This window comes from Cottoperca gobio, chromosome 17 (assembly GCF_900634415.1).
Source record: "Cottoperca gobio chromosome 17, fCotGob3.1, whole genome shotgun sequence".
NCBI lineage: Eukaryota > Metazoa > Chordata > Actinopteri > Perciformes > Bovichtidae > Cottoperca > Cottoperca gobio.
Window position 1 is genome coordinate 3,887,318 of NC_041371.1, and position 26,098 is coordinate 3,913,415.

Sequence of the window (26,098 nt, forward strand, 5' to 3'; positions counted from 1 at the left end):
AAAAGTTCACACCAGATAAGACAGAAATATCTGATCGGTAAACATTTAACAACATATATTTCAATTTACAGCGGTGTTTTCAAATTACCCCCTGAGTCAGGGGTAGGGAAAGGGCATGTTGTCGGCGCTTTTCGTTGAATAGAATGGCGTGGAGTACTTGTGCATGAAAACCCTGACCATTTGAAACGGTGCACACCTCAGCGAAGATGGAGGCGTTAGAACAGGATTGCGCACTCACCTTTCTTGACCATGCGAGCGGCCACGGTGTACTGGGTGGAGTCGTTGGCCGCTCCTTTGCCTTTAGTCTTCCAGGCATCCTCACGGATTGAAATCATCTGTTTTCTCTCCTCAATGGACCTTTTGGCATCAATCTCCTCTCCAGTCTTCTGCACAGACAAGAGACAATCAGAAGAACTATCAAGTTATAACAGATTGTTAAAGTCTTGCATGCAAAGCAATACACTCTGCACACTGAGCTATACTAACAGTGTAAGAGATACATTCAAACTTAAAACGAGATCATGGAGCCAAACCAAAAAGCTTCCAGACACCACTGGATCTACTTCCGTGGAGTCAGAGAAGGACATAACATCTCACACAGCGTCACTATAACTTCATGTGACTCCACGCTTTCCCTTCAGGAGCAATTATTCATGTAGTCACAGTATCAAACCGAGCACATATAAAGAGATGCGATGCACTCGAGCGAACCAGATGCATTTCCTTTCTAGCTGATATAAGCTACTTCATTCCACTGTAGGAGTGATGGATGTACACTGAGTCGTACTCATGCAGTCAGAACACCAGTAGCTGCAAACTCAGCAGAAATATAAGACTCTGGTACATGCAGTGCATTTCGAGCATCCCCGGTGCATGTCCTTACCTGAATTTGATGGTCAATATACTGACACTTTTGACCAAGGGAGATAGTGGGAGAAAAGGTGGAAGAGAAGACAGGTTCCTGAGGATGGAGAGGTAGATGGAAAAGTGAAAGGAAAGAAAGCAAAGGAGGAAAATGAAGGAAAAAAACGATGAGCATGCAGATGATGGAAGAAGAGGGCGCGATGCAAAGGAGCGAGGAGGCCAGAAAGTGTGAAAGCAACACGCCTGTTGTTAAACTCCTCACTATTCCTCAGCGTCCACTCTTTTAAAAGCTCTGTGAACAACAATGATTCATGTACAAAACAACCCAAACTTTGTATACAGCATGTATTCGTTCAGCTTTGTTGATCTTGTACTTTGTGTACAATTTAAAGTCAAGAAAGTCGAATTGATTGCTTAACATATGATGCTTCCTGAAATAAAAATGCACTTAAAATCATTCAAGGCCGTTGATTGTGAGTGTGCGTCCTGGTACTTTGTGAGCTGAGACAGGAACAGAAAGTCACATATTAAATTATAGGTGCAGTGAAAACACAGCTGAAAGCTTAAAGGTGCATTAAGTAATAAGTGATCTTGAAATGTAATATATAATTTATACGATTTAATGTATACTGTAGAAGTGGTGCACAACATATTTGTATCTGCTGATATCAACCGAGGAAAGGGATCTCAGAATCTTTCATTTAAATAATCGTTGGAGGCTTTAAGAGTTAAAACAATCCAATACTTTACAGGAAGAAAGCAACAAGAGACGCCCTGAAATTAAAACAATAGTATGAAGCAGAAAGGAATGTTTTCTGTCTGTGAAACACGGATCTATCTCCGTCGTTCCAACGTGCACTTCCTGACCTGTATTCTTGGCTTTAGAAATTGTTTATTTTGTTAAAGCTTGAAGACATAATAGAAATGAAAAAGCAGCAGCGATGTGCTTGGAAACATTTCTATATTCGTATGTGTTCAGTCTTTTATGAAACTGTAAAAATGTATCGCCATCATAGCATAATTACATAAAGTACTGATGCTGCTGGTCCTGCTCTCTAATACAAGTTCATCCAGGAGTTGTATACAACATTTAAAACAGTTTAAATTGAATATGTTTATCCAGAAAGCAAAACAAATTGTGTTTAGACCGTCAGTTACGTTGAATTCATTACTTAATGCCCCTTTAAGACAGAATCAGCAGAAGAGCAGACCCACAGATTCAGGAGCAGCAATCACACAAAGTCCACACAAAGCTGTGATTGGACAACTCAGGTCCCACACGAAGAGGATTGGTTTAGGGTTGGTGTGGGTCCCACACCGGGTCTTACCCACAGCTGTTCAGACACAGACACAGCGGAGTACTCTTGGACGACCACCCCTTCCTCCTGAGGGGTTAAACACAGGGGAGGTTCTCGGTCAGAGGGAGAAAAAAGAGGGGAGAGGGGGGGGGGGCATTGTTGCTGTAATGGGTTTAAGGGTGAGACTGCCTGGAGGATTACCATGCAGGGTTTAAGCAGGCCCAACAGAATACTAATGTGAAGTAGATGAACTGCAGGGAAAAGTGTACAAATCCTGAAACTAGAATTCTTTGAGCTCCAACATGTGATTCTCTCTGCAGTTAGAAATACATACAAACACATACATGAGATTATTAAACAATCTTCTTTCTGGCAAATAAGCTTAAAAAGTCACAATTGAATTTCAGCCTGGAGTTTACCCAAATCTAATGTTGTAAAATAATCTATTCCCCAAACATGAGCAGACTGGCCCATAGGCGTCCTGGTGTACAGCCCATGGGGGCTGGATGCATGCACTGATCTGGACCACTGGGCTCAAACAACAGATGGACTAAAGGAGGAAATGAAAGGAGCACTTAGCTAAGAGAGTGGGCACTGGAGGTGGCATGGTAACCATGAAGGATGGGGGGTGAAATGTGGCACTTACTCTGGCTACTTTGGTCAAGCTGTTCGACCATTACAACCACAAGTGCAACTTCTTTGAGAAATGTAAGCAGAATATCAACATCAGCTCCCACTAAGAGAATAATAAAGAGAATCTTTTTGCTTTATTCTATATTATTATTACTATTTTTATTCTATATTATATTAAATATATATATATATATGATATATTGTGATTGGAGGTCTCCATGATTAACACTGCTGTGCACGTCAGACTGACCTTCTTCTCGTACGTCTGCTCTGACTCCCATAGCTGAGTCTGCTGCTCGGTGGACGCCACTTTAACCACTTCCTGTTTCTTGTTGATCCTGTTCCTCCAGTCCTCCTCACCACTCTTCTTCAGCAGTGCCACTCTGACATGAAGCAAGAAAACACGTTTTGTTTCAGGAAATGTGTATAAAATAATGGATATTTAGGATGTTTGATGGAACAGTGCAGCAATAAAAACATGAGTCTGAATATCCTACTCAGTGTGAACATCATGTTCAATACAGAGCCTGATACATTATATGTGATGGGCTGCACTTCGCTGTGTCACTCGACATTTCTGTAGGTGTTTATGATTTAATATACTGTTTCATTATGTCTAATAAACTAAACTCAGTTAAAATAAATAAATATATATATATGATACCAGAACAAAGAACAAACATCACACAGGAATTCAAACAGCAACAAAAACTCTGGTGAGTTGTCAGGGCAGATAATATGGCCGACATCTTTAACATCATTGTCCATCAACCAGCATGTATGCTAACAGGACAACGTTTCCTCAGCAAAAACGAGGTCAGAGATTTCAGCCAACACACGTCAGCGCTGCTCACGGATGACTGAGGGGTAAAAGAAAGTGTGTCAACATCTCCGCTGCTTGGGTGTGGACAGGGCAGAAACGAGGGCATCATGAGGAATCTGCTAAATCTCAGAGGATGTCTCCTCCAGTCCACACAGCTCTCGGCTGGGCGGAGAAACACCATGTTGCTAAAAATGAATCTCTCACCTCTGAAAATGTAATAAGGTGGAACAAACCTACATACTGCAAGGACGGGGAGACAGTGACTTCTGCCTGATTCTGTCAAACGCTGCAAAGTGTATCAGGCACCGGCTCGGTGTCTGATCTCTGCTAACGTCTCAGTTTTCACCTTGTAAAGCGCGGAGCTCGATTCAGGATTTATGAATGGAATCAAGGTTACTTTGCCAGCGTTAGGTCTGAAGGAGCACTTCACCGACACTCCTTTATTTGGGATCGGCCTTCATTTTTGGAGAGCCCTGTTCTTATTTGAAAGTTTGCCGCAGACCGAATCACATTGTTATCACAACAGGACAACAATCAGTTGCCATGTTGACACGTGTGACGTGATGCTTGCTGACGGAAATGATCGTCTTGTTTGTCTCGTTGTTCGTCTCGCCTATTGTGTCTCTCAATGTTGCACGACTGCAGAACATTTGTGAAACATTGTGGCTCTGTTTGCTTTTTGACGTACGATCGATTTAAAAACTTGACATTTACCAACGATTTCTCAGTTTAACGGTTTGTCCTCCTTTTTTTGCCTCTCAAACTTTTTTTATGTACAATGTTTATGCCGGCAAAGAGTGGGGGTTATAGTCAAACTAATAATCACAATAATTGTTCTGCACACAACATGCACACAAGTGAATCAGGGGTTCTCCTGTTTGCAGAATCATATTCTTGTTTGAAAGAAGAGAGACCAACTCAAACAGAAACAGAAACTTTCATTGGGTCTGTATTTAATTGTGGTTACTGACTATATATATATATATAAATAATACAGACAGAGCTTCCAGTAACACTAAAGTCGTGTCCAACGCAGATTCCATGTTGAATGCTAAAAGCGTTCGATGAAGGACTATCTGGTTCCCTTCCTCAGAGATGACATACTGTAGGTTTATTTCTGTTTGGCTGCGTGACAGGGACTGAGGAGGAAAATGTCACATTTAGAGTGAATAATGTAAAAATAACCTTTTGTATAACAACGTTATTATTCTGCTTTTTGTTTTTGCCAAATCATCGTTTCCTCGTGGCCCGGTAGCAAATATTCCGACGGTAGGATCCAGGTATGTTCTGCAGCCCAGCCTTAATTGTGGCATTCGCTTGAATCGTAATGTGTTTTTAACATCTACAATCCATCACTTTCAAATGCTCGGCCGACACTCACCTCTCCTTGATGGACATCTGTTTGGCGGACATGCCTTCAGACAGTTGGTCTTCAGACTCTGTGGGGGACAGCAGATCTTCAGAATAGTCACTGTGCCTGCTGAAGTCCTCGCTTTGGTCCAGAGGCAGGGACTGGGATTTGACCAGCGCCTGGGGGAAGGACTGGGGTTTGGGTGGTGTCTGCGGAGGCACCTGAGGTTTGGGTTGAGGCTGGGGGGCTGTCTGCGCGTAAGGCTTAGGGAGAGGCTGGACGAATCCCTGAAGTTTGGGCTGGGTTTGCGTGGACTGAATGAAAGGCTTGGGGTACGTTGGTGGGGGCTGGGGGTGGATGTTGGCCGCAGGTTTGGGGGGTGTTGGAGGAGGCTGCTGTGCAAAGGTTTTAGGAAGAGTTTGCGGAGGCTGGATGTTGGGTTGCTGCTGGCTGCTTGAAACGTGAGACACTGTCCTGGATGACACTTTAGCTATCAGTGGCCTCAGTGGCGCTGGATGATCCGGCAAGTCTGAAAGAAAAGCATTCAGTATAAAAACACTTGAAATCGCCGCAGGGCGCTGAGCTCAAAGTTCAAATTATTTCTTTGACCTCGGTTGCCGCTGACCTTTTAAAAGCGTAACCGTTGAGATAACAGCTGCAAGGCTCTGAGCCCGAACTCACGCTGAGCAAAGAGCACAGCTCTTATCATGTGAAGGCAGCTTTGGTGCTGAGCTGCTGGCTATTCTCTTAATTATAACAAACGTTCTTCAATTGAAGTCCTACCAGAATACACTTTTTTCTGCTCATTTCACAAAGGATTTAACGGCTGTGCACACTCACACAGTTATTTAGATTCAGACTCATGTTTAGTAAGAAGTTTCTATGTTTACGTCTGATTACATTACAAACTACGCTGTGCGTCAGCAGCACGCCGCACAGCTGAGGGAGTTAACAACAAACATGGCTACTTGTTTGTTGACATTTTGTTTGTATTTTATTGTAATGTTGTATTGTTTAATGCTGGAATTTGTAAGTCCTGTTTAAGTTTTGACTAATATGTTGCTGCATTTAAAAGGTTAGCGCCAAATTCCCACCGGGGAGCGGCGAGCAATAATAAGTGCCTCAATAACATACTAAAATACCAAAAACATGATCCTCCATTCTTGTTTCGTTTATGTCCGTATCATGTGTTTCAGGCGGGAATATATTCTTTGTTACACAGATCGGAGAACTCTGTTTACTGATTGGCTATGGGTACTCTTTCGCCGCAAAAAGGTAAACAATCCCCAACTTTTTGTTTGGCCGCACATCGCCGCAGGATCAAAACAGCTGAGGTCGTAGCAGCTGTTTTGATTCTGCGGATTGGTACTTGTTATAAGCTAATACTCAAGTATTGGTGTCGGGACTAAAAGGTCGGATCGGGGCATCACTATTCCGCACAAGGATAACCACTACATCTCAGACTCAAGACGCGTCTTCTGTTCAGGTCAGGGGTAAGGGTCAGTGTTCGGCATGTAGTGACAAGTCCGCAGGGAATTAGTGTAGGTCAACGCAAGTCCTTCTTGTCTCATGATACTATAGTCTAGTAAAATAAACTATACTTTAGTAAAGATCTACCCATGCACAACTAAGTAAGAGCACAGCCTGCAGACAAGGCATCCATTGTGTCCTTCCTGTCCTCTACCTGCTTCATGTAAGTGCAGGAAAATTGTTCTGCACTCTCTCACTGAGTGCTTTCAATTTCTGTGCACTGTTTGTGTGCATGCATGGCAAAAAGACCACCCCTGGACACATTCTGCATTAGCACATAAAAACAGGTCAGGCCCATCATACTGTAGTATGTGCAAGGCTCACCCACAGGCGTAATATGGTGCACATTGGGGACCACAGCCCCTTAATAGGCCATGACAGTGAGCACACATACACAGTTTGATTTAAACAATCTCTGACGTCCATTAGCTGATAAACAGCATGTCAGGAAAGGGTTTCCTCTTTCTAGACAAAGAGAGCCACGAGGCAAATGCATTGAAAAATATGCTAATTAGATGCAGCTTCAGATGTCTCCCTCTCTCTCTCTTTCACACACTCTCTTGCTCTCTGTATCAGCCAAATCAAACACCCCCAGCTGGGATAAGTGTGTGTGCAGCCGGCAGAAAGCAATCATGCGTGGGAGCATGCTGCATGAGACAATGAGGATAATGAGAACACCCCCGTCCCTAGACATTGCTTCCTCTTTTCTTGTCACTCCCTGTCCTTTCTATTCATCTCTCATCCCACACCCCTGCTTTTACCCTCCGCTATTCACGTCTTTTTAAAATTCTTTCCCCCACTCCTCTCCATCTCTTTTCTATGTGAGTCATCAGAGAAGCCTCCTACCTGAGATGCCTGGCTGGCTCTGGCCGCTGCTCCTCTCCTGCTCTTGTGTGGAGGAGCCGTGAGCTGCCTCTCTCAGGTACCCTCCTCTTCCTCTTCCTCCTCCCTCTGCTCTCTCCCTACTCTCCTGGGAGTGTTCGTCTGCGGCTCTCCCGCTGGGCAGAGGCTCTGACTCGCCCCTCCACGAAGAGGACTCGGCAGAGTGCTGAGTCTGGGGATGCTGCTGCTGCCTGCTGTCCCGGTCCTTGTCGGGGGAATGCCGCTTTCCCTTAATGCTGTCGTCTTGGATCTCTTCTCTGGCTCCTCCCTGCTGTCTCCCCCTAATCTCCTCCTCTTGACGCTCTCTCCAGCCCTCCTCCACAGCCTCCCGATGCTGTCTGTGACCAGCGGAGGATGTGGGAGCAGGAGGAGGAGCCCCCACTCTCTGTCGGCTGTCAGGGAGGAGAGGGGAGGAGTTGAGCTCAGGCTCAGGGTGGCCTGGGTCCCCACTCTGGGTCATGGAGAAATACCTCAACGCCCTCTCCTGGTGGCTGCTTGTGTTGCTGGCAGCCTGTTGTTGGGCAGGGATGTAGGGAATGGCAGTGGACTTCCCTGGACGGAGACTGTCATCCTCGCCGACGCCGCTGCTTCCTGGTGTGATGGTTACTGTGGTGACGGAGGCTTGGGAGGTGACGGCTGCCACAGAGCGGATCAGGGAGGCTGACAGGGGCTCCAGTTTGATCTCACCTCCGTTTTTCAGCTGCAGGAACAGCAGGAATCATGTCAGAAATTCGGGATGGATTTGAATGACTATAGGAGAGCTGAAGGGATTGATATGGAGAAGGGATGGGTTAAATGTTGTGGAAGCAGAGAACTTAGAGACTAATGCAGGTATGTGTGGATGTTACAGAAGTGACGAGGTGATGAGGAGATGGATTGATGGAAGAATGAAGTGGGATTACCAAGAGGATTAGAGGTAGAAAAGAAACAGATGGATGAATGAAGGGACGGACGTCAGGGCAACATTTTGAGTAGTTCAGGTTTGCTCATGACGCTGCAGCTGTATAGTAACTCTCTCATACACAAAATGGCAGCAGGAAGCACAGATTAACACAACTGAATTATAAAGACAGAACATACAAGACATTCACCCTCACGGCTGACACTCGTAGGCATCAACGCTGTGTCATTCATAATCTATTTTAGTATCGCAACGGTATCATCTTGCCTGGATGTGGTCTGGTAACTTCATATTTTCATATTTGATTGTTAAATAACTTATCATGTGATTGATATAATGCATGCATGGAATAATCAGTGGTTTCATTACGGGGATATATTTTAACCTGGCATATTTTCTATCCTAACTTGTGTGTCTGGATCAGAAAAGTTAATATAAAACGTTGACATCTACTGTTGCTGTGCCCCTGAAGAAGTAACAGAAGCTACGTTCAAAGTAGAGCTGGATGATAGCTACAAAATCAAATAATAAACACCATTGTACTAATAATGTGACAACAACAATGACTTTTGGTGCTTTCAGACAATATTTAATGACAGTGATTGATTAGTAATGTCTTTATGATGGCCGAGCAGATTGAGGCTTCTCAAACTACTGGCCCCATTTTCGTGAATAATAAGAAAAATGAGTCGCCGACTTGGAAAATTCACGTGAACGTCAACTATCAGCTATCAACGTGTTCAACGCTTCGAGCAATAACATACATCAAATGTTTTTAACGTCCATGTTGTTTCCACATTACGACTTAAAGCTCATGAACAAACCAAAGTCGGAAGAACAACTTCTAAACTCAGGAAATGGGATCATCCGAGGAGCATGTGAACGCACCATTGGCCTTGGCGGAGGTCTGCGCTCTCCGAGTGACCTTGTGGTTGTTAATTTAACTCAAAGAGTTCAAATTAAGATCAAATCACTTGCCTGTGATACAGCCTTAAATGCCCAAAAGCTAGAACATTAAAGCTTTATCGCTGTTAGCATCAATATTAGTGTGTTATATATTGAACTTTGACCCATCTCTTCATCCAATAGCTCCAGAGATGATCAAACTCTACACCAGACTCCTGTCAATTAGGTTTTGGTTGCAATACAAGGTCTTTGTATTGTATTAAGCATGGTCTTTGTTTGCTAGTTAACTCGGGTTAGGAGGAAGCCTGAATAAACTAGCATTCAAAATTGCAGTCAAATGATCCCATGCTTGTTATGCAATGAACAAGAAGCTGCTTACATCCAAAAATGAGGAGCCATGGAAAACAAACAAGGCAGTCTAAGCTACTCACACCTACCACTTTCAAACTTTAAAACAAACACTGAATTGCATTTAAGGACATCATGAAGCTCAGCTCAGCTCAGCTACTGTAAGCAAGACAAGCCAACTGGTCCCGTAGCCAATCAGATCAATCAAAAGCGGAAACATTTGATGCAACCAATCAGAAGCGCCGTACAGGCAGCCGAGGTCTTACATGTTCTCCCTGATTGGCCTTTAAGTCACCGTTACACACCTCAGAGGTTACCGGCAGCTCAGCTTCCTGTGAGGACACCAGTGATGGACTAATGAGAATATGGTGGAGGTGAAGTCAACCTATTACGCAGCATGATTTGGTTTCAGTGCATATGGATTTTATTTGTATTTTTTTCCTGCAAAAGAACCTAGATATTGCTCGTGATGGACAGTAATTCTGCACAGCAATGACCCGTTTTTCAGTGATATTTTGTGTACCGTTTATCTTTTAAATTGGAATGTTTCAGAGAAATAAAAAGGCAGCTAGCTTGAGCCTACCAAATGTATTGATGTAGCAGGAGGCATTTAATTTGTTTGTCTAACTTGTTATTCTTAAAGTCACTGAGAATTGAGAAGTTTTATTTGTACAAGTTGAATAAATATTTCCTTTTATCTTTGATTTGTCTTTGTGTGTATATATAATTGCTGATTGTTGATAAGAAAACTCCACAATCTTATTTATTTGGAATTGGTAATTGTTTTAAATTGAAATTGAATCAAATCGTGAGATACCAAAAGATTCAAACCCCTCGTATAGTACAGTATCTCTGAGCTTCAACATGTGATGTGTTCGTCATTTGTGACATTTAGATGTCTCTGTATTAAAAAGTAAAAGCAAACTCTGTGACCTCCGTTCATTTCGTAATATCTGAGAGTCATCGAGCTGCACAGAGAATCATGTCATTCATCCATCACGCACCAAAGGACACTGGTGCATTGTATAACACCCACTGTCTTGTACTGGAGGTGACCTGGATGCGAATCGTTTGTTGCTTCAGGCCTTTTTGCTGTAATCTTATATCCAAATAATCTTTAGCGAATGAACATGCTTGTTCATTTCAATTACATTAAAATGTCTTCTTCCTATCTGTTTTATCGCACTACATACAAATGTCACACGTCTCTGCTGAAGCTTTTGTTGGGACGCTGATTTCATTTTTGGTGTCTGCACCTCTAACATTTGGCCTGCTGAAAAATAATTTTGTATCATAATTGTTATTTATTCACAGTTAATTTTGTGGTGCAATGAGGATGGAGGGCTCAAAGGTTGGTGAGTGGCTTTGGATATGAAAACAGGAGGAAAGAACGATTGTAAAGAACTGAAATCTACTGAACTGATATGTCCTGGAAGCTGTATTCATGTATCATTGCTGACTGTTGTTAGTTTCTTCTATTTTATAAAACAGAATTTTACAGAAGGTGTATCTGTAATGTAATGTATCTTGAGCATTTTCTTAATTTCCTTCAACATTTATAATTCAGTATATTTATAAAAATGCAACTGTTTTTTAAAAGAGACACAATTTCCTTTAAAAAACAACAAAAGAAAATGTTTTACCTGCTCCACCTCTCCCTGGGTGATGGGTTGAGTCTGAAACCGGGCGTTGGCCCTGCGCTGGCGGGTGTCTCCTCGAGCCCCCTCGATGGTCTTGCCCGTATGCTGAGCGAGGCGGTTGAAGAGGTCCATCTTCTCAGCCAAGGTGAGAGTGGACAGGTCCGGCTCATCGAAGAAAGGCAGCAGGCCAGCTCCCTCCACCCCAGCACGGGGAGCTCGAGCTGGTTTCTGGAGCTCCTGGGTCTCCCTCTCCTGGTCCTGGCCTGCGGAGCCCAGCTGGGAGGAGGCCTGGAGGCTGGGCAGTGACAGGGGGACGTTAGTGGGTGAGGGATGGGTCGGGTGTAAGTCTTCTAATGATCGCAATGTCACCTTGTTCGATAAACTGCAATCTTGAACTCAGGGATTTGTTTTTGTTAGTTGATAAAGATTTTAGTAGAAAACCGCACTTCAAAATGTAATTATCATTCTTTTATTATTATTAATAGTATTATTAATAATGTTATTAATATTATTATTATATATATATAGCAGTATACTTAAAGCAGCAGAAAGGCAGATATGTTCCTCGTATCGAGCAGCCCTACTGAACATGCACGCAAATACCAGCTTTCAGGTAATAACTACGGGACAACTGTGGCAGATTACAGGCCCAGCAAAAGAGACATAAGGAGATCAGCACACATATGCCAGATAATCATATAATGCACTTGGATGTTTACAGGAGTTATGCAGATCCTTCCGCAGAGTGCTAAGTTAAACCAGGGTTGGTAAACAAACTGCAGGACACATGAACCCAGACATGCAGAGGGCTTTAACCGGCTCAACCTCTGACCTTTCTGTCAGATATGTAACGTCTTTCTTCACTGACTTTTGTGACCTGCATGTCAGAAACACTGCAAGAGGGAATGCTTGGAAACTGGGCATGGAAAGTACTGAATGAGTTATTGTGCAAACAGTGACTGCCCTATAAGGTGCACACTGCTAAGAAGCAGCACAGGAAGGGGCAGAAATAAGAAGGAAAGATGAGCCGGATGAACAGATCAGCACTGCAGCCAGGAGAGGGAGACGGAGAGTAAAAAGTCTCTGTGGCACATTCACTGGTCACAATCAGTGCAAATGACATGAGGAAACACGTGCACCTGGCACTAAATCTCAGTTGGTTACAATCCAACAAAGGAATTTGTTGTAGAGTTAGAATATATGTCAAAATAAAATGTCAGCTTTGTTTATAGCTTAATTGCAAAGTCATCTGTAGGGTAATAGCGTTGTATTCGCTTAGTAAAATACTTTGATTAGTTATTTCTGAATCTTTCATCTCTCAACATATTTTTAATAACAAAGAGAAATGTATATGTGTAGATTCAAATTCATTAACATTTTATTAAATCCCATCCATTGTCTTTTCTAAACCCAGAGGTCGTACAAATGATCAAAACTGAGATGGTTTTCATGCAGTAGAGACTTCCTGTGGGTTAAAGCATAACACAACCACTACGAGGTACAACGAGCATCGATGCACGTTATTTACGTAAGCAGCACATGCACACTCACACTGATACAAAGCACATATAAAGAAGCAGCCCTGCAAAGCTGTACCTGATGCTGGTCACACTGGTGCTGAATACAGTGGGGCTGGGGACGCGAGCTACATTTGTGTGGATGCTCAGAGGTTGTGACGAAGTGGCAGGATCACTTAAAAGTGGAGAAAAGGAGGAGTAGATGGAAAAAAACAACAGTTTAATACAGATATGCAAGGCAAGAAAATACAGTCACTGAAGAGTAAAGACATGAAACAAGTAGAGCTGTCTGAAGATGCAGCAAAGAGGAGACAGAAGGACATGATTGAAGATCAACAGAAAAGAGAAGCAATAGTATATTTCCTCATGCAAAATACAGCTTTACAAGCAAAGTCCAAGATCTACCTTGAAGCATTGACCACCTCTTTGTTGGTGACAGGTTGTGTGTGTGACCGATCCTGAACTCTTCTCAGACGCCTTTCTATGGCAGCGTTTCGAGAGCGCGGTTTTGGAATACTTCCATCTGATGTCCTTTCCAGCTCCTGGAAGAATATGTCAGGGAAACATCAGGATTTTGGTTTAGTGAAGTTGAGGTCAATGATATTTGAAGTAAGTTAATATGGCACCTAAAACTACACAAACACCAACGTTTGCTGAAATTTTGAATGAAGATTATGATTTAAAAACGCTGCTCATTCATCTGTGCTTATGATTGAAAGGTACATAAAGCAGGAAGTGTACCCTGAAGAGAGACCTCTTGGCAGCCACACTCATCTTGGCTCTGTCATCCAGTGTTTCTCCATCTAATGAAAAAGAGATGTTACATGGCATTAACTGTATTTAAACATCTGGAAATGTCACTTAAATTTCCATAGATTATTAAGAATTATATGTGCATATATGCAGTAGACTTTGAACTTACCTTCAGGATCGTGTAGCTGTGATGGACTTAGACGAGACCTGCAGAAAATATTATTATATATCAAGCATTTGAGGAACTAGAATCTGATTATCATGATGTGAATGCCAACGTAGAACCATGCTCTGCCACTGTAATAAATAAATAGATTATGTAAATACAATGACTCTGAGGAGCTCCTGCAGATCGCTACAGAGAGCCCCTCCTGTACCTATCTGACTCCAGCCGCTCCGCAGAGGTGATGGGCTGGGTCCTAAACCTCTCCGACATGCGACTGTCCCCTGGAGTTATGTAGCGCCGAGGCTTCCGGGGACCCCTGTCCCGATCACCGCCGCTAGCCGGATCTACCTCCATTGCTGACAGATCTACTTTAGTCGCCTCACTTTCAGAGTGGTGTACAGATTTAGAAAGATTGACAAAAAGGAAAAGTAGAAGTAAGAAAATTATTCACAACGGCTGGTTTTGATGCTGTTTTAGTAGACGAGCAGTTTACCAGAAACTGCACGCAGGTTAGAAGAACAGGATCTCACACATTGATATTGGTGCACACGCTGAGCACAACCTTACTGCAACCCAACTGTGAAGAGCCATTAACCAATGTTAACATGCAGCAGCAGGCAACTTCCAAAGAGTAACTTGCAAGACCTGAAGCTAACTTGCACGAGTAAGTTAAGCTCGAAAAACAAAATGTCAGACACTATAATAAATATGAAAATGGTAGATATCATAGCAATACACTTTGACACATTTCATGCCACAGAATGACATTCTATCAGCATTATTTTCTTGGCTCATTGGGATTATTTATTTGCAACAGTTTACTAATGCAGAGTTAGATAGTTATTTAGCGATGCAACACAGAGCCCATGCCATTGGACCTACAACTCAGGTTTCCGGTTGGCATTCTCCAGATAAGAGTGTCGCAGCTGTGCTACTGACACCCTGGTGTCCAGACCGCCCATCTCCCCGTTAGCCATCCCTGATGGAGGGACGGCCCTCGATGCCTCTCGGATGGCCCTCTCCATACGATACATGGTAGAATGCTGGCTTATACCGATATCTGACATGGAGCGGGTTCGTGTCTTGGGTTTGGGCCCTCCGCTCATCTCCATGCTTCTGAGTTTGACCTGAGACGAAGAGGAGCCCCTCTGGAGATTGATGGCTGATGATGGATCTGGCTGCTGCTGCTGCCTCTGAGGCTCAAAGTCTTTGTCTAATTGGGGCTCTTGTTGATTTCCGCGGGAGTCTTGCTGTTGATTTGGAGGCTCTTGTCTTTGGAGCTCATACTCCTGCTGTCTTAGAGACTGCTGTTGTCTTTGAGGCTCTTGCGATTGTCTCAAGTGTTCGTACTGATGCTGCATTTGAATATTTTGCTGTTGAATTTGAGCACCATGTTGTCTCTTTCTGGGTTCAAACTGTTGTTGCGTTGGGGGCTCTTGCTGCTGAATTTGGGGCTCTTGACGGTACACAGGCTCTGCAGGTTGGTGCTGCCTGGGCTGCGGGCGTACAGAGGTGTGGGAAGGCTGAGATCTAAACACGCTCTCCTCCTCTTGGCTGTCATGACTAGAGAGATGCTCCCTCCCTCCCTCTCTGATCCTCTCGACATTTCTCTCCCTCCCCCTCTCTCTCGGTATCTCCTTATCCCAGTCTTCCTCATCTCGACTCGTTCTACTCCTTTCTGGGCTGCAGTTCTGCCAGTCCATGTCTTCATGCCTGCCCCTATGAGTATCATCCACAATCTTTTCTTTCCGGCGGATCTCTGAGGGCAACACAGCTTTCCTGCTCTTCAGCAGACCCTCTGTATGGGCCTCTTCCTTCAGGGCCTGCCTGGCCTCTAATCTTGCCCCCCTATGGGCGGCATGGATTTGTTCGGCATTCACTCTCCTTCGTGGTAGTACCTCAGGAGGTCCAGGAAGTTTGGCAGTGGTCACTGGGGCAGGGATGGCCAAATAGGGCTGAGAGTCAATAGCAGGACCAGAGTGTTGGTACTCAGGGGCGAAGAGAGGGTGGGCTGTTTGACCGTGGGCAGGATGGTAGCCTGGGCTGGGCTGAGGATGGGGAACAGTCCTTTGCTGGGTGAGTTCTGAGCGTTGTGGCGTATGCTGAGCAGTGTTCCCCTGAGTATGGTGTCTGTTAACCTGGTGCCTGTCTGGACTCCAGTCAGGGGGCCTCTGGACAGTTTCATCCCGGGACAATCGCTCCCTTACTCGGATTCTTGGGGAAAGGAATGGATAAGGGACACTGAGATTCCAGTTCAAGTAAAGACCTACGACACTCTCCGAACTTAACTCAAACAAGAGGTGACTAAAGACCATAAACCAAGATTGTTTTCCCCAATGGGACATAAAAGGATGGAAAATAATACAATAAAGTGGTCACAATTTTACTAGCATTTGACTGATTTAAATTTTGTACTCACTTAATTTAATTTACACAAGAAATTGGGAAACATATTGCACAAATGTTTATTCCATGAGACTATCATGGAACAAATTGGAGCTCCCGAATTATACACTATTTGCAACAAGGTCAGGTAGCAGTATGCCCTGGGTTTAAATTTGAGTCTTAGTTCAAATAACTCTCTCTCTCTCTCTCTCTCTCTGATGTCTCTGTGCCAAAAAGTTAAGCCAAACTATTTTCAACTACAACCTTCTGACCCCTGGTAGCCAAAGGTTGCTCTAATCTCATTGTAGACCACTAAGCTAGACATAATTGATGGGCCTCTACTTTATCTGACATGACATGAAGGACTTACACAGTGCTTGTGCTACATGAGTGCAAACTAATGCTAGCTAGCAGAAGCAGCTGATAAGGCCACAAAGGTAGTCGGTGACATATATGGAACATATACTAGCTAAAATGAACAGAATGTCTTCTTTTGAGACACATCAGACATTACAAACAAATAGACTTTAGATAGAGGTTCTTGGGTTTTCTTCTTATATTAATTGGGTTTTTTTTGCAAATGGAGCATAAGGAGTTGTTTATGTGTACCAATGAAATCAATCAAGCTTTAGTAACACTCTCTATCAATGTTTGTGTGACCATGCTAGCCATGCTTCTATAAATTACACCTGTCCATACAGCTCAAAGACCGGCCATGGGCCTTCATCCTTTCACAGGCTATCAGCAAGTCTCGTATCTGGGCCACCGTCCAGTCCAGAAATACATAACCAAGGACTTTAATGGACAACCCTACAGGAAAACTCAAACAAAATAAAAGGTTACTGGTCATCTTGGTTTTTCTCTAGAATCCTTTCTGCACAAAACCATATTAGGTCATTAAAAAACCTATAGGTTTTTGCCTTGAGAGCTTGCATGTATATACGCATGTCTTATCTTATGCAACGTTGAAAAAGTAACTGGCAGGGTTCAAGACTCAGATGTATTTTCATAGAGGTTAACAGGCCAAATTCTGAGGAGGGGAGGGTCAACCTCAGCTGACAAGTGCTGAGTCAGTGGGTCTACGTACTGACTGGGTCAGGGCATCAAGCTGACTAATGTTATCGCCCCATCAACTCCAGTCCACTAACACTACTCAACTGCTCATGAAACCCAGGCCACACACAGCCACAACTAATTTAACAAGAGTGGTGGTATAGTGCTGATGAACAAATGGTCAGTTTTACCGAGTTCTGGATATGTTAATAGAACATGATCCGACTTATGTGGCAGAAGAGTTGTAAGTTTCCTGCAACGTCTTTTACTGACAAACAGAGTAAGCAGAGACTGTTCTTCTCCCATGTTTTAAGAGAACAGAAAGGACAGATGGTAAAGCTAGATATTTAGTGAAACACAAATGTAACCGGAACATTTCCTGTTTGATTCTGTTGGGATGTAGAGGAGGTGACTTCACTATTCTGACACTATTACTGAAACGCTCTTAAGGAGGGTATTTTTTTTTTTAATATGATAAGATTATAGCATAAATGAGAGTCATGATGGCAAAAAAGTGAGAAGAACAGATGAAAATGAGTGAATGTATTCAGTAAATCTTTTGATGAATAAATGTTAAGTTGTAAGACTAAGTTAGGGATGAAATTTTGTCCGTTTTTTAAACCTACTATGATTCACAAACTTGAAAAACATGTTAAATGGACCATTACAAGAGTTAATAAGGGAAGTATTACTGAAGTAATTATAATATTTCACTGTTAGAAGGTATATTTAGTGGAACGAGTTAGCTGTATGTCCACCCAGAACATGTTTTTAAAGTGCTGGCTTATTATCTTGTTACTTTCCTTTTTTTTAAGGTGTTTCCAGAAGTATCTTTTATTTAATTTATTCTTTTATAATTTTATAATTTTATAATATTATAATCTTTATAATAAACCTATAACAATGTTTTTAACACATTTATAACCCCTTTCATAATTTTTAAAGACCTATGAATATCGTTTGAAAGAGTGCTAGAAAAAGAATATTTCATTTCATTAGAGAATGAATCCGCACTTCCCAACATCAAGTGAATGCAGCCATCTTAAACACATGTACCCGGTGGACTACAGGGGCTTTGTAAGGTCTGTTAGGTCTTTTCTTCCTGAGCAGACAGTACCTTGAAGGCCAGCTGAAGACTGTCTGAGTGTCGCTCTCTGAGTCTGTGTGGAGAGACCAGTCGCTCTGTGACAGGGCGGCCAGTCTACAAGATGATGCGGTGACAGTGTCAAACCCTGAGGGAAACTTCTGATAATTCTTTCAAATATCAGAGCAAAACGAGTTGCACTGATCAGCTGAACCGTAATCAGGAATATTTTCGGATGTTGCAGATGTTGAGCAGTGCTGAAGTCTCTTCTTTACCTTCAGTTCACATTACAGTACGTACAGTATACCACTTGTCTGTTTCTTTGTCGGCAAGTCAAATTCTTTCTCACTGGCTTCACTTGACGAATATTACAATTCTCATTAGGATTGGACAATATGGGAAAATCTAATATCAGAATGTTTTTGACCAAATACCTCAATATCGATATTTTTGACAATATTGTAGGTTGACCATTAGTGCTTTCATAAAATACTTAGAAGAAGAGATTTTTGCCATTTGACAAAATGCCATAATCACGATATCCAAAATGTAAGACGATATCTAGTCTCATATCACAATATCGATATAATATTGATATATATTGCCCAGCTCTAATTCTCTTTTGCGGTAGCATATTCAAGTTTATAATAGCAAGTGACATAAGCTCTTTGCTAATGAACCAAGCTGGTGTTAAATCAGGGTTACCTCTCGGAGCAAGCAGGGAAATCATATCCCCTCCACAAAACAACCCGGCAACCTTTCGCTGATGAGCTCCCCAGAGCACCTTTCCATGTGAAACATGAGCAGGGAGAGCGTGACAGAGCTGGACTCACAGTCTACAAAGATCCTAATACTGGCACAGTGGTAAAAGCAGCGTGGGAGTTAGCTCAGCAGCCATTGGACAGCCCAAACTGCACCGATTAATGAATATCTCTCCTGTTGGAAGTTATTAGCAGCCAGTGGATCAGTGTAAATACTGTCATGTGGTTTAAACGCTTTATATGTAGTCGACAGTGTAGACACAACATCAGATGTTTAATGATAAGATCACTGCAAGGGCAACAGATAGAATTACCCAGACAGGAATTCAACAGCCATTTTGGTATTTAAAAAGAGCTACTCAAATGACTGATGTTTCTGCATAGAGTAAAAAAAATAGAGAAATATTTTATAATGTGGTGATATAGACAAGTATAACTTGTCAATTAATCTTTAAAATCAGGTATGCAAGTTTCAAACTGTTGAGTAAGAGTTATCCACTGTATCAGACCCTTGTCCTGGAGTTTGTTAAGTGGTCAGTCTTAGTTCATGTATTTTCTGAATGTTATGCCCCGTTTTTCAAACACTCACCCCTGCCTGTTGAGGATGCTCTGGGCCTGCTGCTCTATGAATAAATCCCCAGGTGAGATGCCATAGCGATTGGAGGGCAGGGAGGCCCGGCGGGCGGTGCGAGGGGAGCTGGGCACTGATGCGATGCTGTAATCCCTGGTGGAGGCGGGGCTCGGCTCCTGGTGGGCGGCGTCCTGGTGGTGGTGGGGGTGCTGCTGTTGGGGCTGGGGCGCATGCTGCTCCTGGGTTCTGGTTCGAGAAGTGTTTGAGCGCTCTTGAGCCCCTCCGCGCCGGTAGTTCTCCATGTTCATCGCTCTTTCCCGCTCTGAAAATCTTCTCTGCCTTTCCTGTGTTTGGGGTGAGGCTTGGTTTGAGTGAGCGGGGCTGGAGGTGGAGACAGTGGCAGGGTCTGGGTGAGTCCTCATGTAAACCCTGCCCACTCCAGAGCGATATGGCACCTTGGGCTCCCGTCCTTGTTCCTCAGCTTCCGGTCTGCCTCTTTCTCGCCTGGCAGCTGTTTGTCGGTCAGTGGTGTCTGTGTCACGCCGGGAACGGTAGCGTGGTGTGAAATCGATGTCCGCCTCCTGATCCAGGAGGATGCCATACCGCTCTGAAAGCTGGCGGCGGCGCTCGGCTTTGTAGCGGGCAATGCGTTCAGCCTTGGAATTGAGGCTGGTGGGGTCAGTGGGGCCAGATGAGGGTGTAGAGGAGGTGGATAACGTTACTGGGTCAACATACACCAACATGGGCTCTCCGCGGCCGCTGCCAACACCACCTTTGACCTGAGGGGATCTGTCGTGAGAGGACAGCTGCTTCTGGGGTACCTCCAGCTCTTCTCGACTGTAGCGCCTCACTGTGGCAAATAGTGGAAATACTCGATTACTTAACAACAACATTCCTGTGGCATCATTCTAACAAAACACATCACAGATTTTTGTATCAATTAGAGAATTCACTTGCAAAATGCATCAACATGCAAAAACCTTTTTGTGTTATATTTTCATTGACACTGAGCTGCTCCACTGGAGGTACCAGGTGGGTGCTTTTGTGCTCAAGAGCATGTTAAGGTAACAGTAACCAGATTTTTTTATCCAAATGTATTACAAATGGAAATGCACCTAGTTAAAGTGGCAGACAAAAAACTAATAAATCATATGGTTTACAAATACTGAATGACAAACTTGAGGTCAGGGTTCTTTTAAAACATGAGAACATGTCAGGATTGTCAATCCAAGTCTGCTAAAGGCAGCATCATATGTTTCTGCAGTGCATCGTGCCATGCTTACCCATCATACAAGGCTCACAGGGATCTGAGGCGCGGGTGTACCGCGGAGAATCCTTCTCCAACATTCTGTTGGCTACCAAACCGCCGGGCACCAGCGCAGGTGGAGCATCACTTTCCATGCCCTCCAGACGCCGGGCTATCCTTTCCTTCCTGTCAAGAGATAAAAGGCAGACGGGAAAAGTCAGTAGCTGTTAAGGTGAGTTTGTTTTGAATGTTTTTACGTGAAAATACAGCCCTGACTTACCTGTTCATTCCCAAATCCTTTGTGACAGGTCCCTCAAAGTATTTCTTCAACTCTGAAACTGAATATTAGAACAGGAAATATCGATTTAGTATCATAAAAAAGTAACAAACTATTATTGTGTGTGGTTAGAACCAATACGCACCCTTGGGAAGGACAAACAGAAGTTTGGCATCTGTATCTGAAACACTCTTGACCAAGGTGGTCTTGTCCCCCAAGGAGAAGTCACTCTGAAAACTGAACGAGAGTACCGAGTCACAAACCTGCTGTCAAGATTACACTTATAACCGATTACACTTATTACATTCTGATTAATAGGACGATGAGCAGCTGCCTCATTTTAATTGACTGAGTGATGAAAGATGTGTAGTGATGCTGAACGCAGCAAAACTATATTGTCGCTCTACATCTTGTTGAGATTAAAGGCCAACGATAAATTGTGACGAGTTTCCAATGGCAGCCGTCCACACAACTCTGCCTCAAACGCCTTGTCTTAAAGAGGTCACGGCAGATAAAGGTGGAGCTCAGCTGGAGTCACTTCCAACAGGATCCAGCTTAAGAAGTAGAACATCAAATCCTCCAAGTGGAAACAGACAATCAAAGTCTTTCTTAATGTCTTTACATGTCACAATCAACAGGTCACACAAGCCAGGAAAAATAAACTCGCCTTTCCTTTCTTTCCATTAACTAACAAACTATTTAATTTGTTGTTACATTTGAGATTAGACTGAATTGGTGGGGCTTTGTACTCTTCAATTTGTATTAAATATTACTGATACATATCCAGATTTAAATTGTTTAAAGGATCAGATCAGTTAAAACTGCTTGTCACACAGAGTTTATGTACAAATGTATAAAAAAAGGTATTCTTCTGCCAGACAGCTGAAGAACCACAGGAAACACTGTAAAGTAAACTAATGCAAAAGGGGGCTGGGGGCTCCTGAAGGAGGTATTATGGCTGTAATGCCATGTGAACAAAAAAGTGTCTTAAGTTAAGCTGTTCCAGGCATATCCAGCTTTTAATGCTTACTGTGCGTGATAAGCTAAAGCACTCAACTGTAGTAAATCTATATCCTTGCATAGCTCTATCTTGATGACAAAGCAAACATGAGATGAGTAGAGATGCTCTTAGAAAATACAACATGTCTTTACTTGTGTCTGTTTGGTGATTGAAAACAAAAAACTCACCTCAAGCCCTCTGTTGGCAGTGAGGCTGAGCTGCAAAGCTTGGTTCGAGCTTTAGATCCCAATTCGAGAAAAAGAGAAACAAGAAAAATGAATCAACACTCCACCTTTCAATACAATACTCAGTATCTCTGTGCTGACATTGGGAGTATTGGAACATTGTTATCCGGGTAAAAATCAAGCCTACATTCCTGGCATTTGAAAGTACAGTAGATCTGCATCGTAACAAGACTCGTTTGATGTTCTTCATCAATAGATTAATGACACAATGGATCTCAGTATTCAGATGGGTTTACGGTTGGGGAAATTGTTCAGAAAAAAACAAACCTGGTTAAATGTTTGCCGCAACAACAATGCTATCCTTGATGGCACTGAAGTGGCCAATCAAAAATGTTGTGACTAATTGACTAATGACTAATTCCATTCTTCTGTTTTACCTCGAAAAAGAACAAGGTGGAGGATAACTGTTGCTGTGATAGCTTTCCAGAGTTGTCAAGTTGTGTCTCTTAGACCGCTGTGCAGTGTTTTGGCTACAGATGAGCCTTTAAACTTCTGGATGTATAACCCAAACTGGACCTCCTGGATCGTATTTCATTGTCTTCTCTGCGTCTGAAGAAACATGATGCAGCATATTGTGTTTGTCTAATGCAGTGGGTTTTTGATCTGAACACCTGGTCCGGCACCTATTAGTGGTATAATTTAATAAAATATAAATATATATTCTTATGCTACTGCATGGTATCCACAAAACAACAGGTGTTTGACAGAATAGAATAAACAGCCCATTCTGAAATCTCACTTAATCAGAGACGCCCACACTTGAAATTATGTCTGGGCGTCAACCTCTATAAAAACCTAGCGACCAGGTGCCAGATCGTAAGCTCTCATCCAAGAAAAAGCTACAAAGTGGCAAAAAAAACACAACTAAAGCTGAGGCGAAACAACAAACAGCCAAAGCTTGTTCCAAAAACAACAGTGAATCTGGGGTTGGTTTTCACCCGCCGGCGAGCACCTTAACCCTCAGTGAGCCGGGGAGGAGGAGCCAAGTGTGAATGTTGTGTTTGCAAACCGTAACCGACCAATCCCACTCATTATGCCTTTAGTGATAAGTGGTTTGTATGCAACTGAAAAGTTAATCACGAGAAGTCACCTTTCTTGTCCCAGATTAAACACCAACAATGTCCCTTAAACACCAACAATGTCCTTTAAATACCAACAATGTCCCTTAAATACCAACAATGTCCCTTAACCCTTTAACACCTAAGCCTAAAAAGCCTCAACATTTTCGCCAGTACTTTTTAGCTTATTTTGACTATAAAAAGGTCAGGAAATGTCCTGTAAGTAAGTACTTTTGCCTATTTTCCAACAATACCTGGAACTTTCCATATCTGGCAGTCATTTACAATTTATTGCATGTTATGAGAGTGTAATAACAGTTTAAAATGAAGAGAAACACAAAAGCGGAAATTGAGTTTAGTGGTTTAGTGAACAAAAAACATTGCAATTGTACATGAATAAGAGATTTAAACACCAACAACATCCCTTAAACACCAACAATGTCCATTAAACACCAACAATGTGCCTTAAACACCAACAATGTCCCTTAAACACCAACAATGTCCATTAAACATCAACAATGTCCATTAAACACCAACAATGTGCCTTAACCACCAACAATGTGCCTTAAACACCAACAATGTCAAAAAAGGTTACTGAGAAAGTTCACATTGAGTTCTCAGCTGACAGTTGACCCTCTCACTCTCACGTCACATTAAATAGGAGACGGATCATGTTACTTCTCCAGACACCTCCAGAACACCTCTGGCCTATTTTGGCCTCCAAAGACTGCGAGGCAATACAGCAGCCCTCAAGTATGGAAATGAAAGTTGTGGTGCTAGAAGTCCTAATGCTCACTTTCACGCCAAGTTTAAGGGCTTCTCGTGTTTTGTGTAGTGACCCAGTGAAATTCAAGGACTCAAAAGTGGATGTAAAAGATGACACAAGTCAGAACACCAGAAAGGTCAGATGTCTTGTGTACACGTATCTGTCTGTCTGTGTGCCTGGAAAGCCCCTGGTCAATCCAGCTTTTACTTGGAAACGCCTGCAAGTTGTCAACAAAACAAGCAGCACAAGGCTCAAGGTTGACAGTGCCAAAGAACAGCTTAGGCTGCTGACGGTCCAAAAGTGAGGGTGGTGAGGAGAGGGATTTTCTATAAATATTCAGAGGTGCAAAATAGACTTCCTGAGTGAACTGGGCCTTAGCTTGCTTACAGTCTGCTTGGAAAGGTTGCTGGTGGAATATGAACGGCCTTCCTCCACCTCAGCAAGCAATGATGGAAGTGCATTGACAAGGTAGAACATCAGAGAAGTGGAAACAGGATTAAAGCATAATAGATAGCACAAAGTAACACACATGTTGAACATATAGCATCAAATATGTACCAAGTGTAGTGCAACTGCTCTTTCATTGCTCCATTCATTCGTAGCAACCTGATGCTAACATACATACCCATAGCAATAGATTCAAACCTTCTGCATCCATTCATAATATCCCCAAATCCTTAAAATAATTAAATAGGGATGAGTTACTCTTACACAGACCTTGAATCTTCTGATCCAACCAACCAAACAGAAGCAAAACTTCACAGCCCATCTTACCAAGCTGAATCCCCGACCTACTGTATCACTGGCAGCCACAAAACTCTGTCATTTACCTCAGTAAGGAGCTCAATTGCATTAGCCCCCCCAAGCAGTCCACAGGGGTAATAAGGGTGTTAAGCAGGTCATCCTACAGCCAGACCTTCCCCTATCAAAGGCCTTACCTTGGCCACACGGCTGCTCATGGTTCACATGGTAACTAGAGATCCATGGGTTTCGAAACATGTTTAGGGAGAAGAACAGAAAGATGCTCCGCTGCTAGACTCCCCTCCGGTCACAGCTGTGGTGACAGTGTATGACAGCAGGAGTAGAAGCGCTGGAGGCGAGTGCTGCTACCGGCAAGCAGACAGGCAGGGATGGAGACGATGACACAAGCACACACACACACAGACACACGGACAAGCACACAGCGACAGGCAGAGTGACTGCCTCGGATACACGGCAACCTACAGCCTCCACAGACTGGCTGTCATACAGCTTGTGTGTGTGGGTGTGCATGTCAGTATGTGTGTGTGTGTGTGTGTGTGTGTGTGTGTGTGTGTGTGTGTGTGTGTGTGTGTGTGTGTGTGCATGCAAGGGAGCTGAGAGAGAGAGACAGCGCAGCAGGACGCTAAAGCAGCTCAGAGCCCTAATCAGATTACAGGCAGAAATTAGCCTTGATGATAAAAACTCTGGAACAGGATTGGGCGAGGGTGCCAGCAGGGCCGCAGGGGGTGGTGTGGGGTCCAGGGCTGCTGGAAGTCAGATGGTATCCTTAACACGAGCACATATCATAAAACTTGCTAAAACTAAAGCCAGAACTTGCATTAATATTAATGTCAGTCATTAGTCACTCTGACTCTGTTTTTTAAATCCACCAGATCATAAAATTCAGAGTACCGCTGAGAATATGACTCATTATAGTTGTATGGTTTTTTACTGACAGCCTTGTCTGGATGCCAGTGCAGCCAGTAGGAAAGACTTTATTAAGCTGTCACGTGCAACGCAATAGAACATTATTCATAAGTTCTAATCTTTTCCCATCAAATGCAACACCACTAGTGAGGATCTTTGACAATGTTGTTGAAAATCTTATTAAAACGACTCCACCGTGTCTTCCTCTACCTTCTCGCTCTGTGCAACACAGAGATAAACAATCCACACAAGCTTTAACTCGGCCCGTAACTCAAATGTACAGTAAGAATCACAGAGTGGGAGCAGACACAACCTCGTCCTCTAATAGAAGATAGAACCCACTTGTGCAAGTCATCACACCAGGGAGCGTGA

General features: G+C 43.2%; 1 protein-coding gene across 13 annotated transcripts in view; it reads right to left on the bottom strand.

The window, feature by feature from the left end:
- Positions 1 to 26,098, bottom strand: part of LOC115023145 (supervillin-like) — a 43,958-nt gene that overhangs the window by 11,862 nt on the left and 5,998 nt on the right. For 3 of the 13 annotated variants that reach the window (XM_029454314.1, XM_029454312.1, XM_029454316.1), the window contains exons 1-20: positions 24,997 to 25,279; positions 22,178 to 22,226; positions 21,135 to 21,226; positions 20,993 to 21,050; positions 20,750 to 20,898; positions 19,485 to 20,316; positions 14,495 to 15,826; positions 13,824 to 13,994; positions 13,616 to 13,653; positions 13,435 to 13,496; positions 13,099 to 13,235; positions 12,773 to 12,868; positions 11,180 to 11,471; positions 9,803 to 9,868; positions 7,346 to 8,081; positions 5,000 to 5,498; positions 3,046 to 3,178; positions 2,193 to 2,249; positions 884 to 961; positions 239 to 386 (exon numbers count right to left, since the gene is read on the bottom strand). In XM_029454314.1, coding sequence (XP_029310174.1) covers positions 239 to 386; positions 884 to 961; positions 2,193 to 2,249; positions 3,046 to 3,178; positions 5,000 to 5,498; positions 7,346 to 8,081; positions 9,803 to 9,868; positions 11,180 to 11,471; positions 12,773 to 12,868; positions 13,099 to 13,235; positions 13,435 to 13,496; positions 13,616 to 13,653; positions 13,824 to 13,994; positions 14,495 to 15,826; positions 19,485 to 20,316; positions 20,750 to 20,898; positions 20,993 to 21,050; positions 21,135 to 21,226; positions 22,178 to 22,226; positions 24,997 to 25,057 — 5,086 coding nt within the window. In that variant the 5' untranslated portion in view covers positions 25,058 to 25,279. Of the gene's footprint in view, positions 1 to 238; positions 387 to 883; positions 962 to 2,192; positions 2,250 to 3,045; positions 3,179 to 4,999; positions 5,499 to 7,345; positions 8,082 to 9,802; positions 9,869 to 11,179; positions 11,472 to 12,772; positions 12,869 to 13,098; positions 13,236 to 13,434; positions 13,497 to 13,615; positions 13,654 to 13,823; positions 13,995 to 14,494; positions 15,827 to 19,484; positions 20,317 to 20,749; positions 20,899 to 20,992; positions 21,051 to 21,134; positions 21,227 to 22,177; positions 22,227 to 22,611; positions 22,784 to 24,996; positions 25,282 to 26,098 lie in introns of those variants that run through there. The other 10 variants (XM_029454315.1, XM_029454313.1, XM_029454322.1 and 7 more) reach the window with 10 other exon arrangements.